General features: G+C 40.9%; 1 protein-coding gene and 1 long non-coding RNA gene across 6 annotated transcripts; one reads left to right on the top strand and one right to left on the bottom strand.

Annotated features, from left to right (window-relative positions):
• Positions 1–279: 279 nt before the first annotated feature.
• Positions 280–25,146, bottom strand: LOC106598137 (uncharacterized). Of its 5 annotated transcripts, none has more exons than XR_014391833.1 (6): positions 25,007–25,146; positions 24,804–24,891; positions 24,544–24,627; positions 23,100–23,183; positions 16,955–17,642; positions 10,533–10,993 (listed from the first exon to the last, which is right to left on the bottom strand). It is a non-coding gene; the product is annotated as an uncharacterized LOC106598137 (long non-coding RNA). The 5 variants fall into 5 exon arrangements; XR_014391834.1 differs by having other exon boundaries at positions 16,955–17,105; positions 17,547–17,642; positions 24,804–25,049; XR_014391835.1 differs by having other exon boundaries at positions 16,955–17,105; positions 17,543–17,642; positions 24,804–25,049.
• Positions 3,440–27,040, top strand: LOC106598127 (amyloid beta A4 precursor protein-binding family B member 1-interacting protein). Its single transcript, XM_014189199.3, has 13 exons — positions 3,440–3,596; positions 11,003–11,062; positions 13,094–13,184; positions 13,440–13,669; positions 14,013–14,090; positions 15,065–15,224; positions 15,488–15,609; positions 16,736–16,810; positions 16,979–17,122; positions 17,454–17,564; positions 25,041–25,139; positions 26,323–26,446; positions 26,525–27,040. Exons 2-13 carry the CDS (start codon positions 11,003–11,005, stop codon positions 26,623–26,625), a joined length of 1,395 nt encoding a protein of 464 aa, XP_014044674.2. The 5' UTR covers positions 3,440–3,596; the 3' UTR covers positions 26,626–27,040.
• Positions 27,041–27,226: the final 186 nt, after the last annotated feature.

Genomic DNA, 27,226 nt, shown 5'->3' on the forward strand with positions numbered 1-27,226 from the left:
GATGTCCTAACCAACTTGCCAAAACTATAGTTTGTTAACAAGAAATGTGTGGAGTGGTTGAAAAACGAGTTTTAATGACTTCAATCTAAGAATATGTAAACTTCCGACTTCAACTGTATTTCTTTAAACATCCTATGTTGTGTGCTTATTCTTTTACCAGGAACAAATGGAATGTCTACCAATGGCATGGCCATCTTTTTGTAACAAATTACACTGGTCAAACATACATTTGTAAAGTATAAATAGCACTCACTTTTAGATTAGGGAATACAAAAATACTTTACTAATGATTAGTAAATGGTTTATTAATGTGGGAGTAATAATTAATAAATGGTGAACACAATTAATAAATGCCTTACAAATGGTTTATAAACGGTCCTTTAAAATAAAGTGTTACCCTGCCCACTTAGCTAAGTTATGCTCCATATAACTCAATAGAGAAGGAGAGAGAGACCACCAGTTCCTTAACGTTTTGACTGTATAATACAACCATTGGCTACATGAAGGAACTGCCAGTCTCCTTCTCTCCCTCTCTTCTATTGTTTGTCATAGAATCCTCATACTACTTTATGTGGATGTGGACAGATTTCCAGCGTTGTGGTTTGTTTTACAGTGTATGGATATCTTTCTGCCAAGAAATGACAGACCTTTCAGCAAATTAAATAGGTGGGACTTACAAGCCTCCAGTGGCGGTGGTTATGTAATGTTATCTGACACCAGACTCACTTCCACTCATTGGCTCAAGAGACTGAGATTCAGGAGCGAATAAGCATTGTTAAAAGGTCTGTGTATTTTAATTGTTTTAACAGAGGATTATTTAGCAATTATTATTTATTCATTACGTTTTTTTCATAGTAATACACGATGACTTGTATTTAATAAAAAGCAGTAGTACTGTATTTAATGTTTTATAGATGGCTAATGAATTCTGTGTTATAAAAGCCAATCTAACAACTTTTTAAGCTATTGCAAGTTCGTGCCTGTCAAATGTGTTCCCCTGAATTTCCCCTTCCCTCATTAGACCTAAGTGTTAATTAGCCTAATATTTCATACAATATACAGCCAAATTATTAACTGGCAGCTGTAGGCTAAATCTGTGTCACTAGCTAGGTTTCCATCCAATTGGCAACAGATGTTCATCCGAATATTCTAAAATCCACATTAAAACAATATGCAGTTTCCATCACATTGACCTGTTGAGGATAAAATGCTCTGTGTGATTACGTAGGGCACATAAAAATAAATTTTGCAGTTAAATTCCCATGTACAAAATACATTTTAAAAAGTTAAATGACTGTTCATTGCATTTTCAACTCTACTGATGGGTTTCCCACAACAAATGTTTGTGTTATAGTGAGTGTGTCCGCTCTGGTATTGGTATGTGTGCTATAGCCAACAGCTTGAAGGTACGGTGTGGGTATAGCCTTCATGATGAGACGATTCTGGAAAAAAGAGCAAGATTATTTTTATTTGTCAATGACAGACAAGGATCGATGATCATGATTCATGTCACCAGAATAAGACCCTTGATATTTATTGGAAAGGAGCATCAAGCTCATCATCGTGTACTTTCACCACCCTGTGAAGTTCTTCATTATTTATTTAATCTGTAGCCTAATAAACTGCATGCTTTCCCATCGAGTCGTAGAGGGAGGACGACACATGTCATCGCGTGACTCCAAGTTTACTTCGATATGATGGTTAGTTATTATTTCAATATTTGCGCATAGAAGCATTTTACCAACATTTCTCACATAATACATTTTACCGACACAAAAATATCCCACTTTGTTTAGCATATTTTGTTTTGTCGACATGTGTAAAGTTTATCGACAAATGTTCTGTTTCCAGGCCTGTCATTTAAAAAAAATTCTGACATGTACTACTCGCATAAAAAGTTTGGATGGAAACCTGGTTAGTGTGTGTGTGTGTCTTTCTCAGTTTTCTCTCTACCTCGACTGCACTATCTTTTGAAGCAGCAGCTGATTTGTCGGTGCTAAGTCTAACATAATTTCTCAGCACAGACACAGTCACAGCACTCAGACCAGCAGAACCAGAACTTTTAGAAAATACGGCTACTAATTTCACACATTTAACAGCGTCGACCTCAAGAGCCTTTTTTTGTCTCTCTAACTTTTTCGGCACCACCTTTCCGTTTTCAACCAGCCCACCCCAAAAAAATTAAGATGATCCGGCCCATCTAGCGTTTGCCAGAATTGCCAGATGGCCAATCCGCCCATGCCTCCAACGATTTTGTTACCCACTGTGAGTTAGTTTGTAAGGTCGAAAAACACAAAGTTATGTATGGCTGTCTAGTACTTAACTAATTGTGAAATAAAGTAAATCAAACAAAAGGTACTGTTAGTTACTGTAAATTATGAAAGCACAAGTTAATGTTTGATTTACAATGCCTCTGCTATTTTTGCTTCGGAATACAAGCTAATGAAAAATTTGAAATAAAAACAGAAGAATAAATTCCACGCTAAAAGGTATTTGAGACTTCGACAGGGGACGGTATATGTTTCAGACAACAGACCTTTTCCCCCACAAAATTATGTACTATCAAATTTACTCAAGGGGTGAATGGCAGCTTCGAGGGGCGAATGACGGCTTTGATCTCCACTCTAACATTAAGTGCGCAGCGACAGACTTTTTAAAACACAAATCTAAGGAATCGTAAAAAGGAGAGATGAAAACCTAAGTCTGTCATCTTTTATGTATACTTTACAACCTCTCCGTTTCCCTCATCCTCCTTCTGCCATGTGGCTTTGGTTAAAGCATGAGCCTCCAGTTGAAATTCAACCGTGGTTGAATGTTTCCTCTGCTTGCTTTCTTTCATTAAAAATATCACAGGCTTTAATAATGGAACTCCCACAAGCACACAATTTACTCTGATGACTGTGGAGTAAGAGGACTGTGTACAGGAATACTCCTATATATATATGGCCTTTTTCAGACTAATTAGGAATTGCTGTCAGGACCACACGTGTGTTTTGACGTCTACTCTGTAAACCGATGAACTGACAAACCCTTTAGGCTACATCTTTTCATGTTATTAGATGGCCTATGATGCATTCAGTAACATTCCTTGTAACATTAACACCAACTTATGCTGCGTTTTTAAACTGCGAATAGAGTCCGTATCAACTTTATGACATAGTTATAAAACATGTATGAAATCACAACCTACAGTAAAATGAAACCTTTTCAAAGCCTGAACATTGAATCCTCCCTCAAATCTGGACAAGCCCCAAAGCAAATTCACAGTAAGCTTCCAACATTTTGTTTGAACCTAATCCCGCATCCTCAGACCAGTGCAGATTAAGCAGAGGAGACAAGAAGAGAAAGCCAACTCATGCTTAGATACAGTACAAACCAAGCCTTTTCCTGAGTCATGCAACAGTGAGAAGGTCAACTTCCCCGCAGAACAGGAAATAGAGCCCACTATCAGACAAGTCTCAGTATTCATACCAGTTCCAGTTCAACCCCACATGTGCAAGTTGCACATGTACTTTAAGACACCAGAACTACAGATACAATATCTAACCTTGACTCTATGACTGGAGAGTAACCCGGGTGATCGTTCGACTACAAAGGTAAACGCTTTGGTTGTTTTAGACAGGATCCTGTTTATCTTTGAAATGTTTATCTTTGAAATGTATATCCTATGACTTTGCTTCCTTAATACGTCTGTGAATAGACGCTTTACTTGTAGCGTCATCGTCTGTTATGTTATGTTAGGGTCTGGAATTACACTCTTTCGAGGTTTGAGGTTTAATGCTTCTTCTGGTACTGCCAAAGATAAGGACGTGGTTGCTCTTAATGTGACGTTGAATTGCTCATATTTGGCCTTGTATTATTTTCATGTCATGCTGAAATTGTTATGTGCTACTACAGTACATTACTATCACAAATACAGCCCACTGGCCAGTTTAGGGTTAAATACTTGAACATACACATCAGCTTTGGTTAAATAGGCAATCTGGGATTGGTACATCCTTTTTGGATTTATAATTAATGATAGCCATTGAATGCCAGATTGCCCAATTAAAGCAAACACATGTCTTTTACAGCAGCAGCCAGTAATTGCTTATGTATTCAATTATAAAACAGAGGGAGCATTTGACCACAAGAACATTCAACATATGTAGCCTACAGTCACTATCAACAAGCACTGTATCTGTCTCTCTCTGTACAATAAATCATTGTTGATTAGGCGTTGGCCTTTCTGTCTGTCTGTCTGTCTGTTCTTTAGTGTGTCACTTTATGTGTCAATGCAGAAGTAACATGTCCACAGACCACAGTGGCAGCTGAAAGCAGCCTCTTTGCTAGAACAGGATGATGTGGAACGTCAGTGTATGTGTCTGTTTCAATGAGCTATCAGGTCGATGGCTGGCTGAGTGGGTGGGTACTTGGATGGGTGGATGGGTGGATGGGTGGCTGGATGGGTGGATGGATGGATGGATGGGTGGATGGATTGGTGGCTGTGTGGGTGTCTGGGTGGGTGGATGGCTGAGTGGGTGGGTGGCTGGATAGGTGGGTGGCTGGGTGCGTGGGTGGGTGGGTGGCTGGCTGGGTACTTGGATGGATGGATGGATGGATGGATGGATGGATGGATGGATGGATGGATGGATGGATGGATGGATGGATGGATGGATGGATGGATGGATGGATGGATGGATGGATGGATGGATGGATGGCTGTGTGGGTGGATGGATGGGTGGGTGGGTGGGTGGGTGGATGGATGGATGGATGGATGGATGGGTGGGTGGGTGGGTGGCTGGGTACTTGGATGGATGGATGGATGGATGGATGGATGGATGGATGGATGGATGGATGGATGGATGGATGGATGGCTGTGTGGGTGGATGGATGGGTGGGTGGGTGGGTGGGTGGATGGATGGATGGCTGGGTGGGTGGGTGGGTGGCTGGATGCATGGACCTTTGTCAAACAGTTTTTTTGAGAAGTAGCTAAACGTGTAGTCTTGTGCACTAGACACTTGGTCCCTAAGCTGTGTTGAGTTGATGGAGCTGAGTGTCATGAGAGGAGCGTGTTGTTTCCAAGCCCCCGATATGTCACAATGCCAAGTTTGTTATTTCCACCCCCTTTAAAAACACACAGGTTCTGTCAGACAGAATATAGCAGAATCAGGACCTGGAACAAAGACCCACATTGTTTACATCAAGCATTTTGACTTTCATATGGAAACAATACTCACCCCATGCAGCCCTTTTTCTGTTCCTCATTACAACTTAATGGATGGTCTGTTTACTAGTCTGGCAAAACAGAATAGAGTTGAACTATTCAGGCGTTAGCTATGCTGGGTGGACAAGAATTCAGAGAGTGAAAGAAAGTTACTATATCTATTTAATAAAGTTCTAATCTGGACCAACAAAACTTGGTTCAGATGTATTCTTTACTCCATACTATGGATCCTCAGTATGTCCTTACATATGGTCTACTTATGCTGTTCCGATGTTCATACGAGTTATGGTTATAGAATGCCTCTCAACTTTGGCGAGACAGTGCTCCTATCTAAAGGAAAAACTTGAAGAGATGATCCATTTGGCCAGAGCTGCCTGCTAAACATGTACTGGTGCATATTTTACCTAACGTTGGCAATAAACGCTCCCCATTCTCCATATGGACTAACTCAGTAGCTAACCTGAACAGGCCTCTCTCTCAAAGAGCATCAGACTTTGCTTATGGGATGGTTTATTGTGCAGCATAGCCTCTCTCTCTTAAAGGTCCAGTACAGTCAAAAAACTGGATTTCTCTCTGTTTTATACACTACCATTCAAAAGTTTGGGGTCACTTAGAAATGTCCTTGTTTTTGAAAGAAAATCACATTTTGTTGTCCATTAAAATAACATCAAATTAATCAGAAATGCAGACATTGTTAATGTTGTAAATGACTATTGTAGCCGGAAATGGCTGATTTTTAATGGAATATCTACATAGGCGTACAGAGGCCCATTACAGTGCCTTGCAAAAGTATTCACCCCCTTGGCGTTTTTCCTATTTTGTTGCATTACAACCTGTAATTTAAATCGATTTTTATTTGGATTTCATGTAATGGACATACACAAAATAGTCCTGATTGGTGAAGTGAAATGAAAAAAATTCATTGTTTCAAAAATGTTCAACAAATTAAAAACAGAAAAGTGGTGGGTGCATATGTATTCACCCCCTTTGCTATGAAGCCCCTAAATAAGATCTGGTGCAACCAATTACCTTCAGAAGTGACTTAATTAGTTAAATAAAGTCCACCTGTGTGCAATCTAAGTGTCACATGATCTGTCACATGATCTCAGTGTATATATACACCTGTTCTGAAAGGCCCCAGAGTCTGCAACACCACTAAGCAAGGGGCACCACCAAGCAAGCGGCACCATGAAGACCAAGGAGCGCTCCAAACAGGTCAGGGACAAAGTTGTGGAGAAGTACAGATCAGGGTTGGGTTATAAAAAAATATCAGAAACTTTGAACATCCCACGGAGCACCATTAGATCCATTATTAAAACATTTAAAGAACATGGCATCACAACAAACCTGCCAAGAGAGGGCCGCCCACTAAAACTCACGGACCAGGCAAGAAGGGCATTAATCAGAGTCAACAAAGAGACCAAAGATAACCCTGAAGGAGCTGCAAAGCTCCACAGTGGAGATTGGAGTATCTGTCCATAGGACCACTTTAAGCTGTACACTCCACAGAGATGGGCTTTACGGAAGAGTGTCCAGAAAAAAGCCATTGCTTAAAGTAAAAAATAACCAAACACGTTTGGTGTTTGCTAAAAGGCATGTGGGAGACTCCCCAAACATATGGAAGAAGGTACTCTGGTCAGATGAGACTAAAAGTGAGCTTTTTGACCATCAAGGAAAACGCTTTAACTGGTGCAAACCCAACACCTCTCATCACCAAGAGAACACCATCTCCACAGTGAAGCATGGTGGTGGCAGCATCATGCTGTGGGGATGTGCTTCATCGGCAGGGCCTGGGAAACTGGTCAGAACTGAAGGAATGATGGATGGCACTAAATACAGGGAAATTCTTGAAGGAAACCTGTTTCAATCTTCCAGAGATTTGAGACTGGGACAGAGGTTCCTCTTCCAGCAGGACAATGACCCTAAGCATACTGCTAAAGCAACATTTGAGTGGTTTAAGGGGAAACATTTAAATGTCTTGGAATGGCCTAGTCAAAGCCCAGACCTCAATCCAATTGAGAATCTGTGGTATGACTTAAATATTGCTGTACACCAGCGGAACCCATCCAACTGGAAGGAGCTGGAGAAGTTTTACCTTGAAGAATGAGCAAAAATCCCAGTGGCTAGATGTGCCAAGCTTATAGAGACATACCCCAAGAGAGTTGCAGCTGTAATTCCTACAGAAGGTGGCACTACAAAGTATTGACTTTGGGGAGGGGGGGGGGGGGGGGGGGGGGATAGTTATGCACACTCAAGTTCTGTTTTTTGTCTTATTTATTGTTTGTTACATAATTAAATATTTTGCATCTTCAAAGTGGTAGGCTTGTTGTGTAAATCAAATGATACAACCCCCCCAAAAATCAATTTTAAGGCAAGAAAAGAAAATAGGAAAAAGGCTCAAAATGGCCAGAAACAAAGGCCTTTCTTCTGAAACTCGTCAGTCTATTCTTGTTCTGAGAAATGAAGGCTAGTCCATGGAAGAAATTGCCAAGAAACTGAAGATCTCGTACAATGCTGTGTATTACTCCCTTCACAGAACAGCGCAAACTGGCTCTAACCAGAATAGAAAGAGGAGCGGTGCACAACTGAGCAAGAGGACAAGTACATTAGAGTGTCTAGTTTGAGAAACAGGCGCCTCACAAGTCCTCAACTGGCAGCTTCATTAAACAGTATCCGCAAAACACCAGTCTCAATGTCAACAGTGAAGAGGCGACTCCGGGAGGCTGGCCTTCTAGGCAGAGTTCCAAAGAAAAATACATATCTCAGACTGGCCAATAAAAATAAAAGATTAAGATGTGTAAAAGAACACAGACACTGGACAGAGGAACTCATTGGATGTGTCAGGGCTTGCAAACGCGAGCCTACCAGACGAGCTAAATACCTGCTATGCACACTTCGAGGCATGCAACACTGAAGCATGTGTGAGAGCACCAGCTGTTCCGGACGACTGTATGATCACGTGCTCTGTAGCCGATGTGAGTAAGACCAGAACAGGTTAACATTCACAGTGACGAGTACTCAGTGCATGCGCTGACCAGCTGGCAAGTGTCTTCACTGACATTTTCAACCTCTCCCTAGCCCAGTCTGTAATACCTATATATTTTTTTAAGCCAACCACCATAGTCCCTGTGCCCAAGAATGCCAAGGTAATCTTTCTAAATGACTACCACCGCGTAGCACTCACCTCTATAGCCGTGAAATGCTTTGAAAGGCTGGTCATGGATCACATCAACACCATCATCCCAGAAACACTGGACCCACTCCAATTCACATACCGCCCCAACAAATCCATAGATGATGTCAATTCCTTTGCACTCCACACGGCCCTTTCCCACCTGGTCAAAAGGAACACCTGTTTGACTACAGCTCCACGTTCAACACCATAGTGCCCTCAAAGCTCATCACTAAGCTAAGGAGCCTGGGACTGAACACCTCCTTCTGCAACTGGATCCTGGACTTCCTGACGGGCCGCCCCCCAGGTGGTGAGAATAGGCAACAACACATCCGCCATGCTGACCCTCAACCCGGGGGCCCCTCAGGGGTGCGTACTTAGTCCCCTCCTTTACTCCCTGTTCATCCATGACTGCGTGGCTGCGCACGACTCCAACACCATCATTAAGTTTGCCGATGACACAACGGCGGTAGGCCTGATCACTGACGATGAGGAGATGGCCTATAGGGAGGAGGTCAGAGACCTTGCAATGTGGTGCCAAGACAACAACCTCTCTTAACGTGGGCAAGGCAAAGGAGTTTATCGTGGACTACAGGAAACGGATGGCCGATCATGCCCCCATTCACATCAACAGGGTTGTAGTGGAGAGGATCGAGAACTTCAAGTTCCTCAGTGTCCACATCACTAAGGACCTATCATGGTCCAAATACACCAACACAGTCATAAAGAAGGCACGACAATGATCCTCAAAGAGGTATACAGCTGCACCATCCTGACTGGCTGCATCACTGCCTAGTACGGAATCCGACCGCAAGGCGCTACAGAGGGTAGTGCATACGGCCCAGTACATCACTGAGGCCGAACTTCTATACCAGGACCTCTATGCCAGGCGGTGTCAGAGGAAGGCCCTAAAAATGGTCAAAGACTCCAGCACACCCAAGTCATAGACTGTTCTCTCTGCTACCGCACTGCAAGCAGTACTGGAGACCCAAGTCTGGGACCAAAAAGGCTTCTGAACAACTTTTACCCCCCAAGGCATAAGACTGCTGAACAGGTAATGAAATGGCTAGCTGGACTATTTACATTAACTGACCTTTGTTATTTATTTTTGTGTCTTTATTTTGTTTTGCACTGACTCTCTTGCACTGGCTCGATGTACTGTACACTCACTGGAATCTAACCACACACTCACACATACTACACTGACACTCCAACGCACACACACAGACAAACACACACACTCACATGCATACATATTGACGCCACACACACACACACACTCACATGCATACATATTGACGCCACACACACACTCACACTCACACATCGACACACTTTCACACTCTTCAAATACGCTACTGCTACTATTTATTATCTATCCTGATTGGCTAGTCACTTTTACCCCTACCTACATTTACATACTGTATTACCTCCAATACCTTGTACCACTGCACATTGCCTCAGTACTGGTACCCCTTGTTTATAGCCTCGTTATTGTTATTTTATTGTGTTACGATTTACTTTTTTATTTAGCAAATATTTTTCTTACTTTTTAACTCTGCATTGTTGGTTAAGGGCTTGTAAGTAAGCATTTCACGGTAAAGTCTTCACCGGTTTTATTCGGCGCATGTGACCAATAAAATGTGATTTGATTTGAATAATATGTTGAAATTGTGAAAATTCTGATAATGGCCTTTTAGTGTAAGAGCTGTTTGAAAAGACAGCCTGAAATTTCTGCCTGTTTTGGTGGGATTGAGTTTGACATCACCAGGTGGTAAATTAGTTAATAGACCAATAAGAAAGAGAGTTCCAAACCTCTCTGCCAATAACAGCTAGTTTTCAGTTTTCTCCTCCCTACTCAGACCACTCCCAGATTATTGCTTGAGAAGTTGCCCTTTCCTAAGAAGATATTTTTGTTTCGTTTTGACCATTTTAATTGAAAACAATCACAGTAAGGTACTTAATTGTTACCCAGAAAAGATGTGATATTGAGATAAAAACAGCTGCATTGGACCTTTTTAAAGAAACTCTTGTCTGGCAGCTTCTAATAAAAATGTGTCTGCCTCTCAAAGTACAAGCAACATGGAAGCACTTTGAGCCATCACATACCACACTGCCACATTGTAGAGTCTCTGTGGCACTATGGGTATGACATTTAAAACATGCTAACTGGGTACCATTCACTTACATCGTTTTGTCGGTTAGAAAAAAGCTTATATTAGCAGTTGGTGTCAGTAAAAGCCAAGGATGGGATTACAGCCTTTCTTTGTCCATAGACTGCATTCAAGGTTAGGAAACACATGCAATTTAGCTGAATTATGCCTTTTAATTATGATTTTACAAGTTGAAGCGGCTTTGGTTGAGTAGGGCTATTCTCTGTCAACTCCAATGATGTCATGTTTACGGCTCACAGGAAGTCAGTGGTCACCTTAATTGGGGAGGATGGGCTCGTGGTAATGGTATTAAACATGGTTTCCATGTGTTGGATGCCATTCCATTCACGCCGTTCCAGCCATTATAATAAGGCGTCCTCCCCTCAGCAGTCTACACTGGTAGGGCTCATTGATGGTCTTCTTGCGTGTAGCCATTTGTTTTAAACAACTGCTGCTTGTTCTCTGTAACAGATGGAGGACATAGACACCATGTTCACTGACCTGCTTGGAGAGATGGACCTCCTAACACAGGTAAGTTATCACTGGGACCACTCTTATTCATAAACTACACTTCCCATGATTCATCAGAACATCAGCAGCTGTGTTAAAACTTATTTTTTTTGAGACTGTAGCGGTGTAACCCAAGGACTACAGCTAGAAATTAGCCTTTTCTTTTCCAATTTATTTTTTTAAATTATTAATTTAGAGAAGATGTTGATTTATTATGAATGAAGTAAAAGTGAATGATGAGAAATTAAGTAATATCGTCTGGTTTGAGTAATGGACGCGAGTCACTGATTATAAGGTCATCGTAATATGAATATGTCCTCAAGCACTTCGGTCCTCCGTGACACTATTATGTATGAAGCCAGACGAAACATTTTGACACAAATAGAATACTGGCTTAGGCCTACAGTATGTGCATTGTATGCCATGCATTAAACTCCACATAAAGGGACATTTCACTATTTTACAACTTAACATTAGATGTTTCCTCACCTTGTAATTTTATTTTTAGTACCTTTATTTAACTAGGCAAGTCAGTTAAGAACATATTCTTATTTCCAATAACGGTCTACCCCGGTCGACGCTGGGCCAATTGTGCGCCGCCCAATGGGTCTCCCATTCTTGGCCGGATCTGATGCAGCCTGAATTCAAACCAGGGACTGCAGTGACGCCTTTTGCACTGAGATGCAGTGCCTTAGACCGCTGCGCCACTAAGGAGCCCAAAGTAGTCTATGGGCCAGGAGAAACTATAATCCATGGCTTGGTTTTCTTTAAACAGCCATTACAAACCAGCTAATGTAAGCCACCACTAGCTAAACATCAATGAAAGTGATAGGGGCAAATAAGGAATACAAAATAACCAAATTAACTCAATATCGGGTGTGACGTTGCCAAATCACTTCCATAGATTTTTAGCTGCTTGCGGTAGATAAAGTTAGCTGAAGTTTGGAGTGGCTGTTTAAAACATGGGTTATAGTTTCTCATGGCCCATAGACTACTTTCAGGGTGGGGAACCATCTACCATCAAGTTGTAAAATATGGATCTTCCCCTTTAATGAATGTAGATCTAAGGACAGGAGTGGTCCTAAATGGCATTACATTAAAATCAAACAGTACGGAATGGGTCAATTAAACCTCATATGGAGAACCACAAATATGTCACTGTCTAACAGGGTCTTATCCAAATTAGGAAGATTTTTTTATTTGAATAATCATTCTTCCTGAATTTAAGAGGATCAAATGTAATCCAATTATGGCCATGATTGGATTTCTACATAATTTGGGTTATTGCCTGGGAGCATGCAGGCTAATCAGACCTCAGAATCCATCCATGGTTTGCTACCCAATGACTCAAAGGGCTAAAGGTTTAATTGAGCATGGCTTTGAACATGAAAACACATGTTTGTCACCACATTCATCAGGTTTCAGTTGTGTGCCAGGGGAGATCATATGGAAGTTGGCAGGTCGCCCACTTCTATAGACTGTTTAAGATATATAATTACTGGTGTTGCCTGCTGGGGATGTTTATGAAAACATTGCGTTACATCTATAATAATCAGTTTCTCTCTGACATCACATCATTGTCGTAGTGCAGAATTATAGCTTTCTTCTTTTTATTTTTGTTATCTTTCTATTTGACATAAAAAAATACAAGGTCTGAATCTGCTGTGTTCCACACAGCTTATAAGCCTGGCTACCCTGAACGTCCTTGAATAGGGCTTTCTAAGAATTAATTTACAAATGCTGCAACATTGTTTGAGTGTACTCTATACTCTTAGAAAAAAAAGGGTCTATCTAGAACCTCCCCGAAGGAGAACCCTTTGAAGAACACTTTTAGGATTCCAGTAAGAACCCTTTTGAATTCCACAGAGGGTTCTACATGGAACCAAAAAGGGTTCAACCTGGAACCAAAAATGTTTCTCCTATGGGGACAGACGAAGAACCCATTTGGAACCCTTTTTTTGTAAGAGTGTATGTAAAACATACAATTCCTGTTTATTCATGTCCTAAAATATCTGTATGCAAACTCTTCATCTGAAACCTTTGTCTTGACAGAGTCTTGGGTATGAAACGGATCCCTCAGAAATGTCATCCAGCAGTTCACAGATAGAAAACAACTTCTCTATTGGGTTCACAGATTTGAAAGGTGAAAAACACCAGCAACACTAGGTCATCAAACAGTAGAAATGTTATCTATAGAGTTGATGCATATGACATACTGTAAATGTCTTTCAAGCCGTGCTTGCCAATAGCAACCTTACTAAGCACATTTGACTTGTACACGGGTTAGACTGGAAAATAATTAATAAGAAGGGAAGTAGGTGTGTTATAACATTTACCCACAACCCTATTTGATCAGATTAACCCTACTTCCTCTAATTTTCATCTTCCTCTCTGGTAGAATCTCTAAATGAGCTAGAGGATCATGACCTTGACGCTCTGATGGCTGATCTGGGGTCAGATTTGACGGAGACAGAGGAGACACTGAATGCAGCCAAGACGGGACATGTCCACACACAACAGAACAAGTCTGGCTACTACACCGCGCAACAACATCTCCAAGCACCTATCCCCTCATCCCAAATGTCATCCTCCTCTCTCCCTCCTGAACCCTCTGAACCACTGCTAGCGGTAACTTCCCATAGATATGCTGTAATGTGTGACTGACTGGGGTTGGAACCCGGGTTTCCTGCTCACCACAAGACTGTTAGCACTCTGAGCTAAAAGCTAGGCATTAGCCAGGGGAGCTAATGTAAGTCTTCAGGTCTCAGGCAAGAACACATAACTATTTCTGTTATAAATGCAAGGGTACACAACATCAGGCCCTTGAGTTCTGCAGTTATTTATATTTCTGTATATCAAGGCATTTTAACCTTTCTGTTTTTGTAGCTATTTACTTCCAATATACAGTAAAAGGTAGCACTTCTTTACACTCTTGCTCTTTTAATCAAACAGTATACCTTCATTTTTCCAGGGAGAGGCTGAAGCACAAGCCAAAGCTGACAAAATCAAGCTGGCTCTGGAGAAGCTAAAAGAAGCCAAAGTTAAGAAGGTACATTGGGTTCATTTCACTAAACTGGCTATATTAACAGCTTCACTTTGTGAGGAGTTGAGATACCTCCATATCATGTAGGAAAACACCTATATATACACTCCCCTCCGTATGTATTTGGACAGTGATGCTAAAATTGTAAATAACAGCTCTATACAGCAGCATTTCAGATCTGAGATCAAATGGTTCATATGAGGCAACGATCCAGAATGTAACCTTTCATTTCACGTCCTATTGGGCAAAACATCATCCGAAACACAACCAAAACATCATCCGAAACACAACCAAAACATCATCCGAAACACAACCAAAACATCATCCGAAACACAACCAAAACATCATCCGAAACACAACAAAAACATCATCCGAAACAACCAAAACATCATCCGAAACACACCGACACACAACCAAAACATCATCCGAAACACAACCAAAACATCATCCGAAACACAACCAAAACATCATCCGAAACACAACCAAAACATGCTGTAAATGCATCCAACAAGCTTGATGAAGTCATTGTGTGCAAGGGATATATGGCCAAATACAAAACTTTTGGCTACTTTACGCTAATAAGTCAAATCTGTCCAAATACTTATGACATCTTAAAATGGAGGGGACTAGGTACATAAAGTGCTTTCATTTCTAAACTGTGAAACAGACATGTATAAAAAAAATAACTCAAATTAAAGGTGACATTCTCTACTATGAAACATTTGATCTCAAATCCAAAATGCTGGATTATAGAGACACATTTAACATGTTAGCTTTACTGTCCAAATACATACGGAGGGGAGTGTAGATGCACACTACTCTAGTAATCATTGTGCGATGCTCTTCACATAGAAATAGAATTACTAGAATGGCTATCCCCATTCAAGTCAATGATCTGTGATGGGTGAACCGGTGGCCATATTGAGTGTCCCCAATAAGTACTTATATGTCTATGGTTGTTCCTATGTACATCCTTGTAGTTGGTGGTCAAGGTGATGATGAGCGATGGCAGCTCCAAGACACTGATGCTGGACGAGAGACAGACGGTGAGGGACGTGCTGGATAATCTGTTTGAGAAGACCCACTGCGACTGCAGCATGGACTGGAGTCTATGCGAGACCAACCCTGAACTGCAGGCTGGTGAGGCTCACACACCAGACCTGGGTTCAAATAGTATTTGTTTCTGTCAAATACTTTGAGGGTTTGATTGAGCCTGACTGAAATGCCAGTTGGGTGTCGGGTTTGTACTTTTTGGACTCTTCCATTGGTTCCATTGCACCAAGCAAGCTCAGTCAAGTGCAGTCAAAGTATTTGTGGTATGATTTAAGATATATTGTACAGTATGATTTAATGTACATCATTTTCAGAAAGCAATGAAGTTCCTATTTTTTTTCTCAATACAGAAAGGGGGTTTGAAGACCATGAATATCTGGTGGAGCCTCTTTCCGCATGGACACGAGACAGTGAAAACCAAATCCTTTTCCTTCTGAGACCCAACAAATATCTCCTCTTCAAAGACCCCCAGGTGAGTACAGTAGAGACCTGGGAAGTATTGATTCGGCACCAAAAGGAATAACATTTACTGAAACAGGGAGAAACTACCTGAACTTCACTAATAACAAATTTATATTTTTGCTTTCTGTTGCAAAATGTTTTCAAACATTTACTGTTGCATGCCCTTATGAACATGGCCCAGAGTTCACACAAAACAGTGAACTGTGCTTTCTAATTTAACAGTGAAATGGCATGTTGCATGGTTGCTACATATGTCTCTATTTTTGCTAACTTTTTACCAAATGAAAGAGTTGGTTTGTCACGTTCGTCATAGGAATTGGACCAAGGCGCAGCGGGAATGTGAATACTCATCTTCTTTTGTTACAGAAGAAAACCAAAATAAACACTTAATACAAAACAACGACAAAAAACAGTCCTGTGAGGCACACAGCTACACATACGGAACAACTACCCACAAAAACCCATAGAAAAACACCCCTACTAAATAGGACCTTCAATTAGAGGCAACGAGGAACAGCTGCCTTCAATTGAAGGTCAACCCAATAAACTAAACATAGAAATAGAAAAACTAGAACGAACATAGAAATATACTAACATAGAACATTAACCAAAAAAAAACGGAAACACCTAAAACAAACACCCCCTGCCACGTCCTGACCAAACTACAATAACAAATAACCCCTTTACTGGTCAGGACGTGACATGGTTATAGTAGACAAACTGGCAACTAAGCTCTGTGTTTTAGTTCCATTATTGATATCCCTGTGCTGATATTTATATTTGTATTTGTTATGGATCCCCATTAGTTCCTGCCAAAGCAGCAGCTACTCTTCCTGGGTTCCAGCAAAATTAAGGCAGTTTATACAATTTTAAAACATTACAATACATTCCACGGATTTCACAACACACTATGTGCCCTCAGGCCCCTACTCCACCACTACCACATGTCTACAGTACTAAATCCATGTGTATGTATAGTGCGTATGTTATCGTGTGTGTGCGTGTGTGTGTGTGTGTGTGTGTCTGTGTGTGTGTGTGTGTGTGCCAATGTTTGTGTTGCTTCACAGTCCCCACTGTTCCATAAGGTGTTTTTTTTATCTGTTTTTTAAATCTAACATTGTCTTTTCACCTCCAAGATATTCTACCTATGGAAGAAACATAAACAATTTATGAATGAGATAAAAGAATGCCATAAGGAACTTCTGCTAAAGGTGAGTTATCGTCACAAACACACTTATAGTGGATTCTGTAGCCTACATAGTAAACACATTCACTGTACCAATATTTTGTTGAAGGAATTCTCCTTCCTCTACAGCAAATCAGATTTATACAAACCCTCAAACACTTCCACACACCTTATTTTAAACGTCTGAATCCAGGAAAATTTTGAGGGGCCGTCTCTCATCGTCCCAGACCTGGAAGGGCCGCTGTATCTGAGGGAGGACGGGAAGAAATCGTGGAAACGTCGCTACTTCCTGCTGAGAGCTTCTGGGATATACTATGTGCCTAAAGGAAAGACAAAGGTACAGGAAGTGACATAATAACCATCAAAGTCCAGCAAGTCCAGTAAATCTTGTCCAAACATAGAAAGTATTTTTGATATACAGTATACAAGCCATTTATAAACTTTTACAGAGACCTATACATGTTGTTTCTACATAGAACTGAGGTAAACCAGTTAAAAAAACAATTAGTGAAGAAGTCCACAGTCCACACATTCATTCATGTTGGGACATTTCTTACTAAAACACTGCTGTAGGAAATCCTTACTAACTTACTGCATCTTCAATAATATAATCCATATGAACTGAATTCTACTTGTGCAGGTTTTTTCATGTTTTTCTCCCTTGGCAGACATCCAGGGACCTGGCGTGCTTCATTCAGTTTGACAAAGTCAACATCTACACCACCACTGATTACAAACAGAAATACAAAGCACCCACTGACTTCTGCTTCATCCTCAAGGTAGGCCATCCACTTCAGAGGAAACAATAGCATGATGGTTATCCATTTGAGTTTTTTTACTCTTCTCCCATCAACACCCTGAGGTAACAGATGAGGTAACATCACACACACACACACACACACACACACACACACACACACACACACACACACACACACACACACACACACACACACACACACACACACACACACACACACACACACACACACACACACACACACACACTTTTGACAGGCTGAAAGAAGCACAGGGTCAGTCACATTGTAATGGAGTAATTGTGGGGGTTAACTGCTCTGTAAAAACCCAGATGGAGAGGTTCAAATCAAATGACATGAAATGGTATGTGTCACATGCTTCATAAAACAACAGATGTAGACTAACAGTGAAATTCTTACTTACGGGCCCTTCCCAATAATGTAGAGAGAAAACATTGAGAAATAATAAAAAGATAATAACACGAGGAATAGACAATGAATAACGATAACTTGGCTATATACACAGGGTACCAGTACAGAGTGGATGTGCAGGGGTACTAGGTAATGGAGGTAGATATGTACATATAGGTAGGGATAAAGTGACCAGGCAACAGGATAGATAATAAACAGTAACAGCAGCATATGTGATGAGTCAAAACAGTTAGTGCATAAAGGGTCAATGCAGATAGTCTGGGTGCTATTTGGTTAACTATTTAGCAGTCTAATGGCTTGGTGGTAGAAGCCGTTCAGGGTCTTGTTGGTTTTAGACTTGGTGCATCGGTACCGTTTGCCATGAGGTAGCAGAGAGAACAGTCTATGACTTGGGTAGCTGTAGTCTGACACCGCCTGGTGTAGATAGAGGTCCTGGATGGCAGGGAGCTCAGCCTCAGTGATGTACTGGGCCATACGCACTACCCTCTGTAGCGCCTTGCGGTCGGATGCCAAACAGTTGACATTCCAAGCAGTGATGCAGAGAGAGAGAGAGACAGACAGAGAGACAGACAGAGAGACAGCGAGAGAGACAGCGAGAGAGACAGAGGCAGACAGACAGAGACCAACAGACAGACAGACTTAAACGACCTGTCAGTTATCATTTTAATAAGGAACATTTCCCCTACCCAGAATATAATTTTCTCAGAAAATGAATGAAAGCAGGGGGAGTGAGGTGTCAAGTGAGAAAGTACGAGAGAACAAGAGAACAAGAGAATGAGAGAGAGACAGAGAAAGAGAGACAGAGGCAGACAGACCAACACAGAAACAGGCAGACAGACAGAGACAGACTTAAACCACCTGTCAGTCATCGAGAGGCTTTTTAATAAGGAACTTTAACCCCTACCGAGAATATAATTTTCTCAGACAAAGAGTGAGGTCAGTTATAATAGGTCACAATTGGTCAATTATAATAGGTCAGTTATAATAGGTCAGTTATAATAGGTCAGTTACAATAGGTCATAATAGGCCAGTTACAATTGGCCAGTTACAATAGGCCAGTTATAATAGGTCAGTTATAATAGGTCAGATACAATAGGTCAGTTACAATAGGTCAGTTATAATAGGTCACAATGGGTCAGTTACAATAGGTCACAATAGATCAGTCACAATAGGTCAGTCAGTTACAATAGGTCACAATAGGCCAGATACAATAGGTCGGTTACAGTAGGTCAGTTACAATAGGTCGGTTACAATAGGTCAGTTATAATAGGTCACAATAGGCCAGTTATAATAGGTCAGTTATAATAGGTCACAATAGGTCAGTTATAATAGGTCAGTTATAATAGGTCAGTTACAGTAGGTCAGTTACAATAGGTAAGTTATAATAGGTCACAATAGGAGGAACTTGAAGCTCTCTACCTGCTCCACTAAGCCCTGTCAATGTGGATGGGGGCGTGCTCGGCCCTGCATGGTTTGCAACAATACAAATGCAAAGTTTTGAGGGCCAGCAAGGCAACAAATATTTGAATAAATATTTAAATATAAAAAATGTTAACAGGAAGTTGTGTCCTATTGTGTCTACTATAACACATTGCCACGGCACCACCACACACAGACATCTGATGTGGATGTTGCTATAGTTTTGTGTGGTCCATCAGAGATCACTATCTATTATGAGGAACGAAAGAGAGACAGAGAAATAGAGCGACATAAAGAGAGAGACAGAGAGAAAGAGAGTGACAAAGAGAGAGACAAGGAGAGACAGAGAGAAATTGAGACAGCAAGAGACAGAGAGACAGAGAGAGAGGGAAAGAGGGAGACAGAGTGAAAGAGAGAGAGAGACAGCAAGATGGAGAGAAGCATAAAGAGAGAGAAAGAGAGAGACACAGAGAAAGAGCGAGACAGAGAGAGACAGCAAGAGACAGATATATAGAAAGAGAGAGACAGGGAGAGACAGGTAGAGAGAAAGAGAGAGACAGAGATGGGGAGACAGAGACGGGGGGAAAGAGCGAGACAGAGGGAAAGAGCGAGACAGAGGGAAAGAGCGAGACAGAGGGAAAGAGCGAGACAGAGGGAAAGAGCGAGACAGAGGGAAAGAGCGAGACAGAGGGAAAGAGCGAGACAGAGGGAAAGAGCGAGACAGAGGGAAAGAGCGAGACAGAGGGAAAGAGCGAAAGAGAGAGACAGGGAGAGACAGAGCGAAAGAGAGAGAAAGGGAGAAAAGAGTGCAATGGAGACTGAGAGAAAGAGAGAGAGAGACAGTGAAAGAGAGAGAGAGAGAGAGACAGAGAGAGACAGTGAAAGAGAGAGAGAGAGACAGAGAGACAGCGAGAGAGACAGTGGCAGACAGACCGAGGCAGACAGACCGAGGCAGACAGACCGAGGCAGGCAGACAGAGAGAGAAAGAGCGAGAGAGGCAGACATCCCAAGAGACAGACAAAGACAGACAGACTTAAACGACCTGTCAGTTATCATTTTAATAAGGAACTTTAACCCCTACCGAGAATATAATTGTCTCAGAAAAAGAATGAAAGCAGGGGGAGTGAGGTGTCAGTTGGTTGTCAGTTGGTTGTCAGTTGGTTGTCTGACACATGCTGGGTTGTGGCGTCCCTTCAGAAGAGCGTTCAGGGTCAGGTACTTAGAACCTTGCAGCTGGGTTGAGCTGTGTCTGATGGTCCTTAGTTTGCAACTACAATTCACCACTCAACCCCAATGTTCTCTCCAGACCTGGGTTGAAATATTACTTGAAATCTTTCTAATACTTTGAGCTTGCTTTGTTTACTTTATCCTGCTTGGAGTGCCAGATGGGCAGTTTGCACTTTTGCTACTATCCTATTTTTTAAAACTTTTTTTTATTTTATTTAACCAGGCAAGTCAGTTAAGAACGAATTATTATTTACAATGATGGCCTACACCGGCCAAACCAGGAAGATGCTGGGCAAATTCCGTGCTGCCCTATGGGACTCCCAATCACGGCCGGTTGTGATACAGCCTGGATTCGAACCAGGGTGTCTGTAGTGAGCACTGAGATGCAGTGCCTTAGATCGCTGCGCCACTCAGGAGCCCAAGATCTACCCCTATGTTATCTCTATGTTATCTCTGTTGCCTCTGTTTCATATTTTCAGGAAATGAACAGCTCAGTTGATGATAGTGATGGTTCTCATGGTAAGGTCAACCAACAACCAGTAAGGAAGTGAATGTAGTTTAATGTAGTTCACAAGAATGGACTTATATTAGTCCGACTGACCTGTAACTGTTAACAAGTAAGAACATTTTAGAAGATGTATCACCGGTCAGTTAGACTAGGTCAATTATAATAAGTCACAATAGGTCAGTTACAATAGGTCAGTTATAATAGGTCAGTTACAATAGGTCACAATAGTTCAGTTATAATAGGTCACAATAGGCCAGTTGCAATAGGTCAGTTACAATAGGTCAGTTACAATAGGTCAGTTACAATAGGTCAGTTATAATAGGTCAGTTACAATAGGTCGGTCAGTTACAATAGGTCACAATAGGCCAGATACAATAGGCCAGATACAATAGGTCAGTTACAATAGGTCAGTTACAATAGGTCAGTTATAATAGGTCAGTTACAATAGGTCGGTCACAATAGGCCAGTTACAATAGGCCAGTTACAATAGGCCAGTTACAATAGGCCAGTTATAATAGGTCAGATACAATAGGCCAGTTACAATAGGTCAGTTACAATAGGCCAGTCAGTTACAATAGGTCAGTTACAATTGGCCAGTCAGTTACAATAGGTCAGTTACAATAGGTCAGTTATAATAGGTCACAATAGGTTAGTTATAATAGGTCACAATAGGTTAGTTACAATAGGTCAGTTATAGGTCATAGGTCAGTTACAATAGGTCAGTTATAATAGGCCAATTATAATAGGTCAGATACAATAGGTCAGTTATAAAGGTCATTTATATTAAGTCACAATAGGTCAGTTATAATAGGCCAGTTACAAAAGGTCAGTTACAATAGGTCAGGTATAATAGGTCACAATAGGTCAGTTATAATAGGTCACAATAGGTCAGTTATAATAGGTCACAATTGGTCAGTTACAATAGGTCATTTATAATAGGTCACAATAGGTCAGTTATAATAGGCCAGTTACAAAAGGTCAGTTACAATAGGTCAGTTATAATAGGTCACAATAGGTCAGTTATAAAGGGTCACAATAGGCCAGTTACAATAGGCCAGTTACCATAGGCCAGTCAGTTACAATAGGTCAGTTATAATAGGCCAGCCAGTTACAATAGGTCAGTTATAATAGGTCACAATAAGTCAGTTATAATAGGTCAGTTACAATAGGCCAGTCAGTTACAATAGGTCAGTTACAATAGGTCAGTTATAATAGGTCACAATAGGTTAGTTATAATAAGTCAGTTATAGGTCATAGGTCACGTACAATAGGTCAGTTATAATTGGTCAGTTACAATAGGTCATAGGTCAGTTACATTAGGTCATAGGTCAGTTACAATAGGCCAGTTACAATAGGCCAATTATAATAGGTCAGATACAATAGGTCAGTTATAGTAGGTTAGTTATAATAGGTCACAATAGGTCAGTCACAATAGGTCAGTCAGTTACAATAGGTCAGTTACAAAAGGTCACAATAGGCCAGTTAAAATAGGTCAGTTATAATAGGTCAGTTATAATAGGTCATTTATAATAGGTCAGTTATAATAGGCCAGTTACAAAAGGTCAGTTACAATAGGTCAGTTATAATAGGTCACAATAGGTCAGTTATAATGGGTCACAATAGGCCAGTTACAATAGGCCAGTTACAATAGGCCAGTCAGTTACAATAGGTCAGTTATAATAGGTCACAATAGGTCAGTTATAATAGGTCAGTTACAATAGGCCAGTTACAATAGGCCAGTTACAATAGGTCAGTTATAATAGGCCAGTCAGTTTCAATAGGTCAGTTACAATTGGCCAGTCAGTTACAATAGGTCAGTTATAATAGGTCACAATAGGTCAGTTATAATTGGTCAGTTACAATAGGTCATAGGTCAGTTATAATAGGTCAGTTCTAATAGGTCACAACCATGTCTGACAATGATTTGTTTTTAAAGGTACATCACCGGAAGTTGAGTTCCTAACTCTTACCTTGAACTTGAGCTTATATTTCCACGGTATGGTTTATAACGGCAACATACGAGCTGAATCCATTTCTGTTTTGGACACTATTTTCTAGAGGCAAAAAAGTTGGTGTGAAAAAAAGAGTGTATCTTCAAATAAGGGATTTGATTTAAGTCACAATAGGTCAGTTATAATAGGCCAGTTACAAAAGGTCAGTTACAATAGGTCAGGTATAATAGGTCACAATAGGTCAGTTATAATAGGTCACAATAGGTCAGTTATAATAGGTCACAATTGGTCAGTTACAATAGGTCATTTATAATAGGTCACAATAGGTCAGTTATAATAGGCCAGTTACAAAAGGTCAGTTACAATAGGTCAGTTATAATAGGTCACAATAGGTCAGTTATAAAGGGTCACAATAGGCCAGTTACAATAGGCCAGTTATCATAGGCCAGTCAGTTACAATAGGTCAGTTATAATAGGCCAGCCAGTTACAATAGGTCAGTTATAATAGGTCACAATAAGTCAGTTATAATAGGTCAGTTACAATAGGCCAGTCAGTTACAATAGGTCAGTTACAATAGGTCAGTTATAATAGGTCACAATAGGTTAGTTATAATAAGTCAGTTATAGGTCATAGGTCACTTACAATAGGTCAGTTATAATTGGTCAGTTACAATAGGTCATAGGTCAGTTACATTAGGTCATAGGTCAGTTACAATAGGCCAGTTACAATAGGCCAATTATAATAGGTCAGATACAATAGGTCAGTTATAGTAGGTTAGTTATAATAGGTCACAATAGGTCAGTCACAATAGGTCAGTCAGTTACAATAGGTCAGTTACAAAAGGTCACAATAGGCCAGTTAAAATAGGTCAGTTATAATAGGTCATTTATAATAGGTCACAATAGGTCAGTTATAATAGGCCAGTTACAAAAGGTCAGTTACAATAGGTCAGTTATAATAGGTCACAATAGGTCAGTTATAATGGGTCACAATAGGCCAGTTACAATAGGCCAGTTACAATAGGCCAGTCAGTTACAATAGGTCAGTTATAATAGGTCACAATAGGTCAGTTATAATAGGTCAGTTACAATAGGCCAGTTACAATAGGCCAGTTACAATAGGTCAGTTATAATAGGCCAGTCAGTTTCAATAGGTCAGTTACAATTGGCCAGTCAGTTACAATAGGTCAGTTATAATAGGTCACAATAGGTCAGTTATAATTGGTCAGTTACAATAGGTCATAGGTCAGTTATAATAGGTCAGTTACAATAGGTCATAGGTCAGTTATAATAGGTCAGTTACAATAGGTCAGTTATAATTGGTCAGTTACAATAGGTCATAGGTCAGTTACATTAGGTCATAGGTCAGTTATAATAGGTCAGTTCTAATAGGTCACAACCATGTCTGACAATGATTTGTTTTTAAAGGTACATCACCGGAAGTTGAGTTCCTAACTCTTACCTTGAACTTGAGCTTATATTTCCACGGTATGGTTTATAACGGCAACATACGAGCTGAATCCATTTCTGTTTTGGACACTATTTTCTAGAGGCAAAAAAGTTGGTGTGAAAAAAAGAGTGTATCTTCAAATAAGGGATTTGATTTAAAACAGGCAACAAAGTTATGGTTCAAATTAGGGGCCTTTTATTTTTTACTCACCATTTATTTTGGGTGTATGGGAATGTTCATGCATTCTTAACATGATTGAGAAAGGTTCTTACCATTGCAAGTGAAGTACATATGGAGCTCCATCTTATGGCTTGGCTAATGTGAGCATAGGTCGCCTCCTGCAGGCTCTTTGATGAACTTCTAAAAAATAAATACTGGGCTACTTGAACAAAGACGTATTGCATCAAGCATCAATGCAGTCTCTCCTGACAGACATTGCATGCATGGGAGATTTAGCTGTAGGTGCGTTGATTACCATCAATACAATATGTTGTGGTCTTGCTCTGTAGCATCCTCAGATCCAGAAGGAGTCCCAGTACATCAGGTTCCTGTGTTGTGACGATGAGCACACTCTCTCCCTCTGGGTCAACTCCATCAGAGTAGCCAAGGTTCGACTTTACTCATACCCTTTACTATTACCCTTTACTCTTACCCTTTACTCTTACCCTTAACCCTTTACTCTTACCCTTTACTCTTACCCTTTACTCTTACCCTTTACCCTTTACTCCTACCCTTTACTCTTACCCTTTACTATTACCCTTTACTCTTACCATTAACCCTTACCCTTTACTCTTACCATTAACCCTTACCCTTTACTCTTACCCTTTACTCTTACCCTTTACTCTTACCCTTTACTATTACCCTTTACTCTTACCATTAACCCTTACCCTTTACTATTACCCTTTACTCTTACCCTTTACTCTTACCCTTTACTCTTACCCTTTACTCCTACCCTTTACTCTTACCCTTTACTCTTACCCTTTACACCTACCCTTTACTCTTACCCTTTACTCTTACCCTTTACTCTTACCCTTTACTATTACCCTTTACTCTTACCATTAACCCTTACCCTTTACTCTTACCCTTTACTCCTACCCTTTACTCCTACCCTTTACTCTTACCCTTTACTCTTACCCTTTACTCTTTACTATTACCCTTTACTATTACCCTTTACTCTTACCCTTTACTCTTACCCTTTACTCTTACCCTTTACTCCTACCCTTTACTCTTACCCTTTACTCTTACCCGTTACTCTTTACTATTACCCTTTACTCTTACCCTTTACTCTTACCCTTTACTCTTACCCTTTACTCCTACCCTTTACTCTTACCCTTTACTCTTACCCGTTACTCTTTACTATTACCCTTTACACCTACCCTTTACTCTTACCCTTTACTCTTACCCTTTACTCTTACCCTTTACTATTACCCTTTACTCTTACCCTTTACTCTTACCCTTAACCCTTACCCTTTACTATTACCCTTTACTCTTACCCTTAACCTTTACTCTTACCCTTAACCCTTACCCTTTACTATTACCCTTTACTCTTACCATTAACCCTTACCCTTTACTCTTACCCTTTACTGACTGCGGACCTGAACCATACTGTGTTGCCTCAGTTAGTTCCTTTTGACATTATTCCTCCCAGCTCGGTTCCAGCAACTATGGTGAATGAGTAACCAGCACAGTACAGCTTGGCTCAGCACGGTTCAGTAGGGGTACAACAGTCCAATTGTGTATAGGCTGTGAATCCTACGTTGTGTGTACCTACCCGTATCTATCTTTGTTTAGTATGGGGCCACCCTGTACCACAACTATCAGACGGCAGTGAGGAGAGCCTTAACCACCACCTCCACTCTGCATGTGACCAGTCTGCCTGTCTCCAGCCCTCCCACACATTCTACTGGGCATATAGGTGAGACACAATCAAACACACACACACACACACAAACACACGCTCTCTAAATAATACATATTATTTTCCTCTCCTCAGCAACAGTGAGGGCCAATGGACACCCTGATCAGGACTACCTCTCTGAACCGCCCCCAGACTTTATTCCCCCGCCCCCTCCTGGGTGGGGCTCTGGGGTCTAGGGATGGAGCTCCGCCCACTCACCCATGACTACTGTAGAGGACGTTCTCAACCTACCTACCTACAGACAGACAGGCCCAGTGTTCATGGACCAGAGCGATGCTTGCAAAAATAGCACCTCGGGAGGTGACAGGCCCTGCTCCAATACTTCAAAATGCATTCTTCCTTTCTTCCCTCCTTCTTTAAGTAACTGATCTGACAAGATATGATTGGACAACATAATGTAGTGAAGACATTTCCAAACCAGTGACTGATGGGAACGGGGGGATACCTAGTCAGTTGCCTAGTCACAACTGAATGCATTCAACCGAAATGTGTCTTCCGCATTTAACCCAACCCCACGATGCATGTTCTTGAGTTATTTATGTATTGATTGAATAAGTCAGAATTAATAAAACCTAAGTTAACCACAGTAAAGCTATGTTGTAATTGCAACCTGACGAAGATGTACAGCATGTTGGTATGAAGCTTTATCAACACGGAAATAATTGGCTAAGCTAGATCAATTCCTATAGTATTACATGTTGACAGGCAGATGAACATCTCTTTGGCATTGCGCTTCATGTCTTCCATGCAAACTCCTGTTACTATCTGTTAGTTGAC

Source organism: Salmo salar, chromosome 03, assembly GCF_965601325.2.
Source record: "Salmo salar chromosome 03, fSalSal1, whole genome shotgun sequence".
NCBI classification, from domain to species: Eukaryota; Metazoa; Chordata; class Actinopteri; order Salmoniformes; family Salmonidae; genus Salmo; species Salmo salar.

Coding starts and splice junctions, on each gene's coding strand:
- LOC106598127 (XM_014189199.3), top strand. CDS start 11,003: ATGGAGGACATAGACACCATGTTCACTGACCTGCTTGGAGAGATGGAC. Junction 15,610..16,735: donor TCCTCTTCAAAGACCCCCAG/GTGAGTACAGTA, acceptor TTCACCTCCAAG/ATATTCTACCTATGGAAGAA. Junction 25,140..26,322: donor ACTCCATCAGAGTAGCCAAG/GTTCGACTTTAC, acceptor ATCTTTGTTTAG/TATGGGGCCACCCTGTACCA.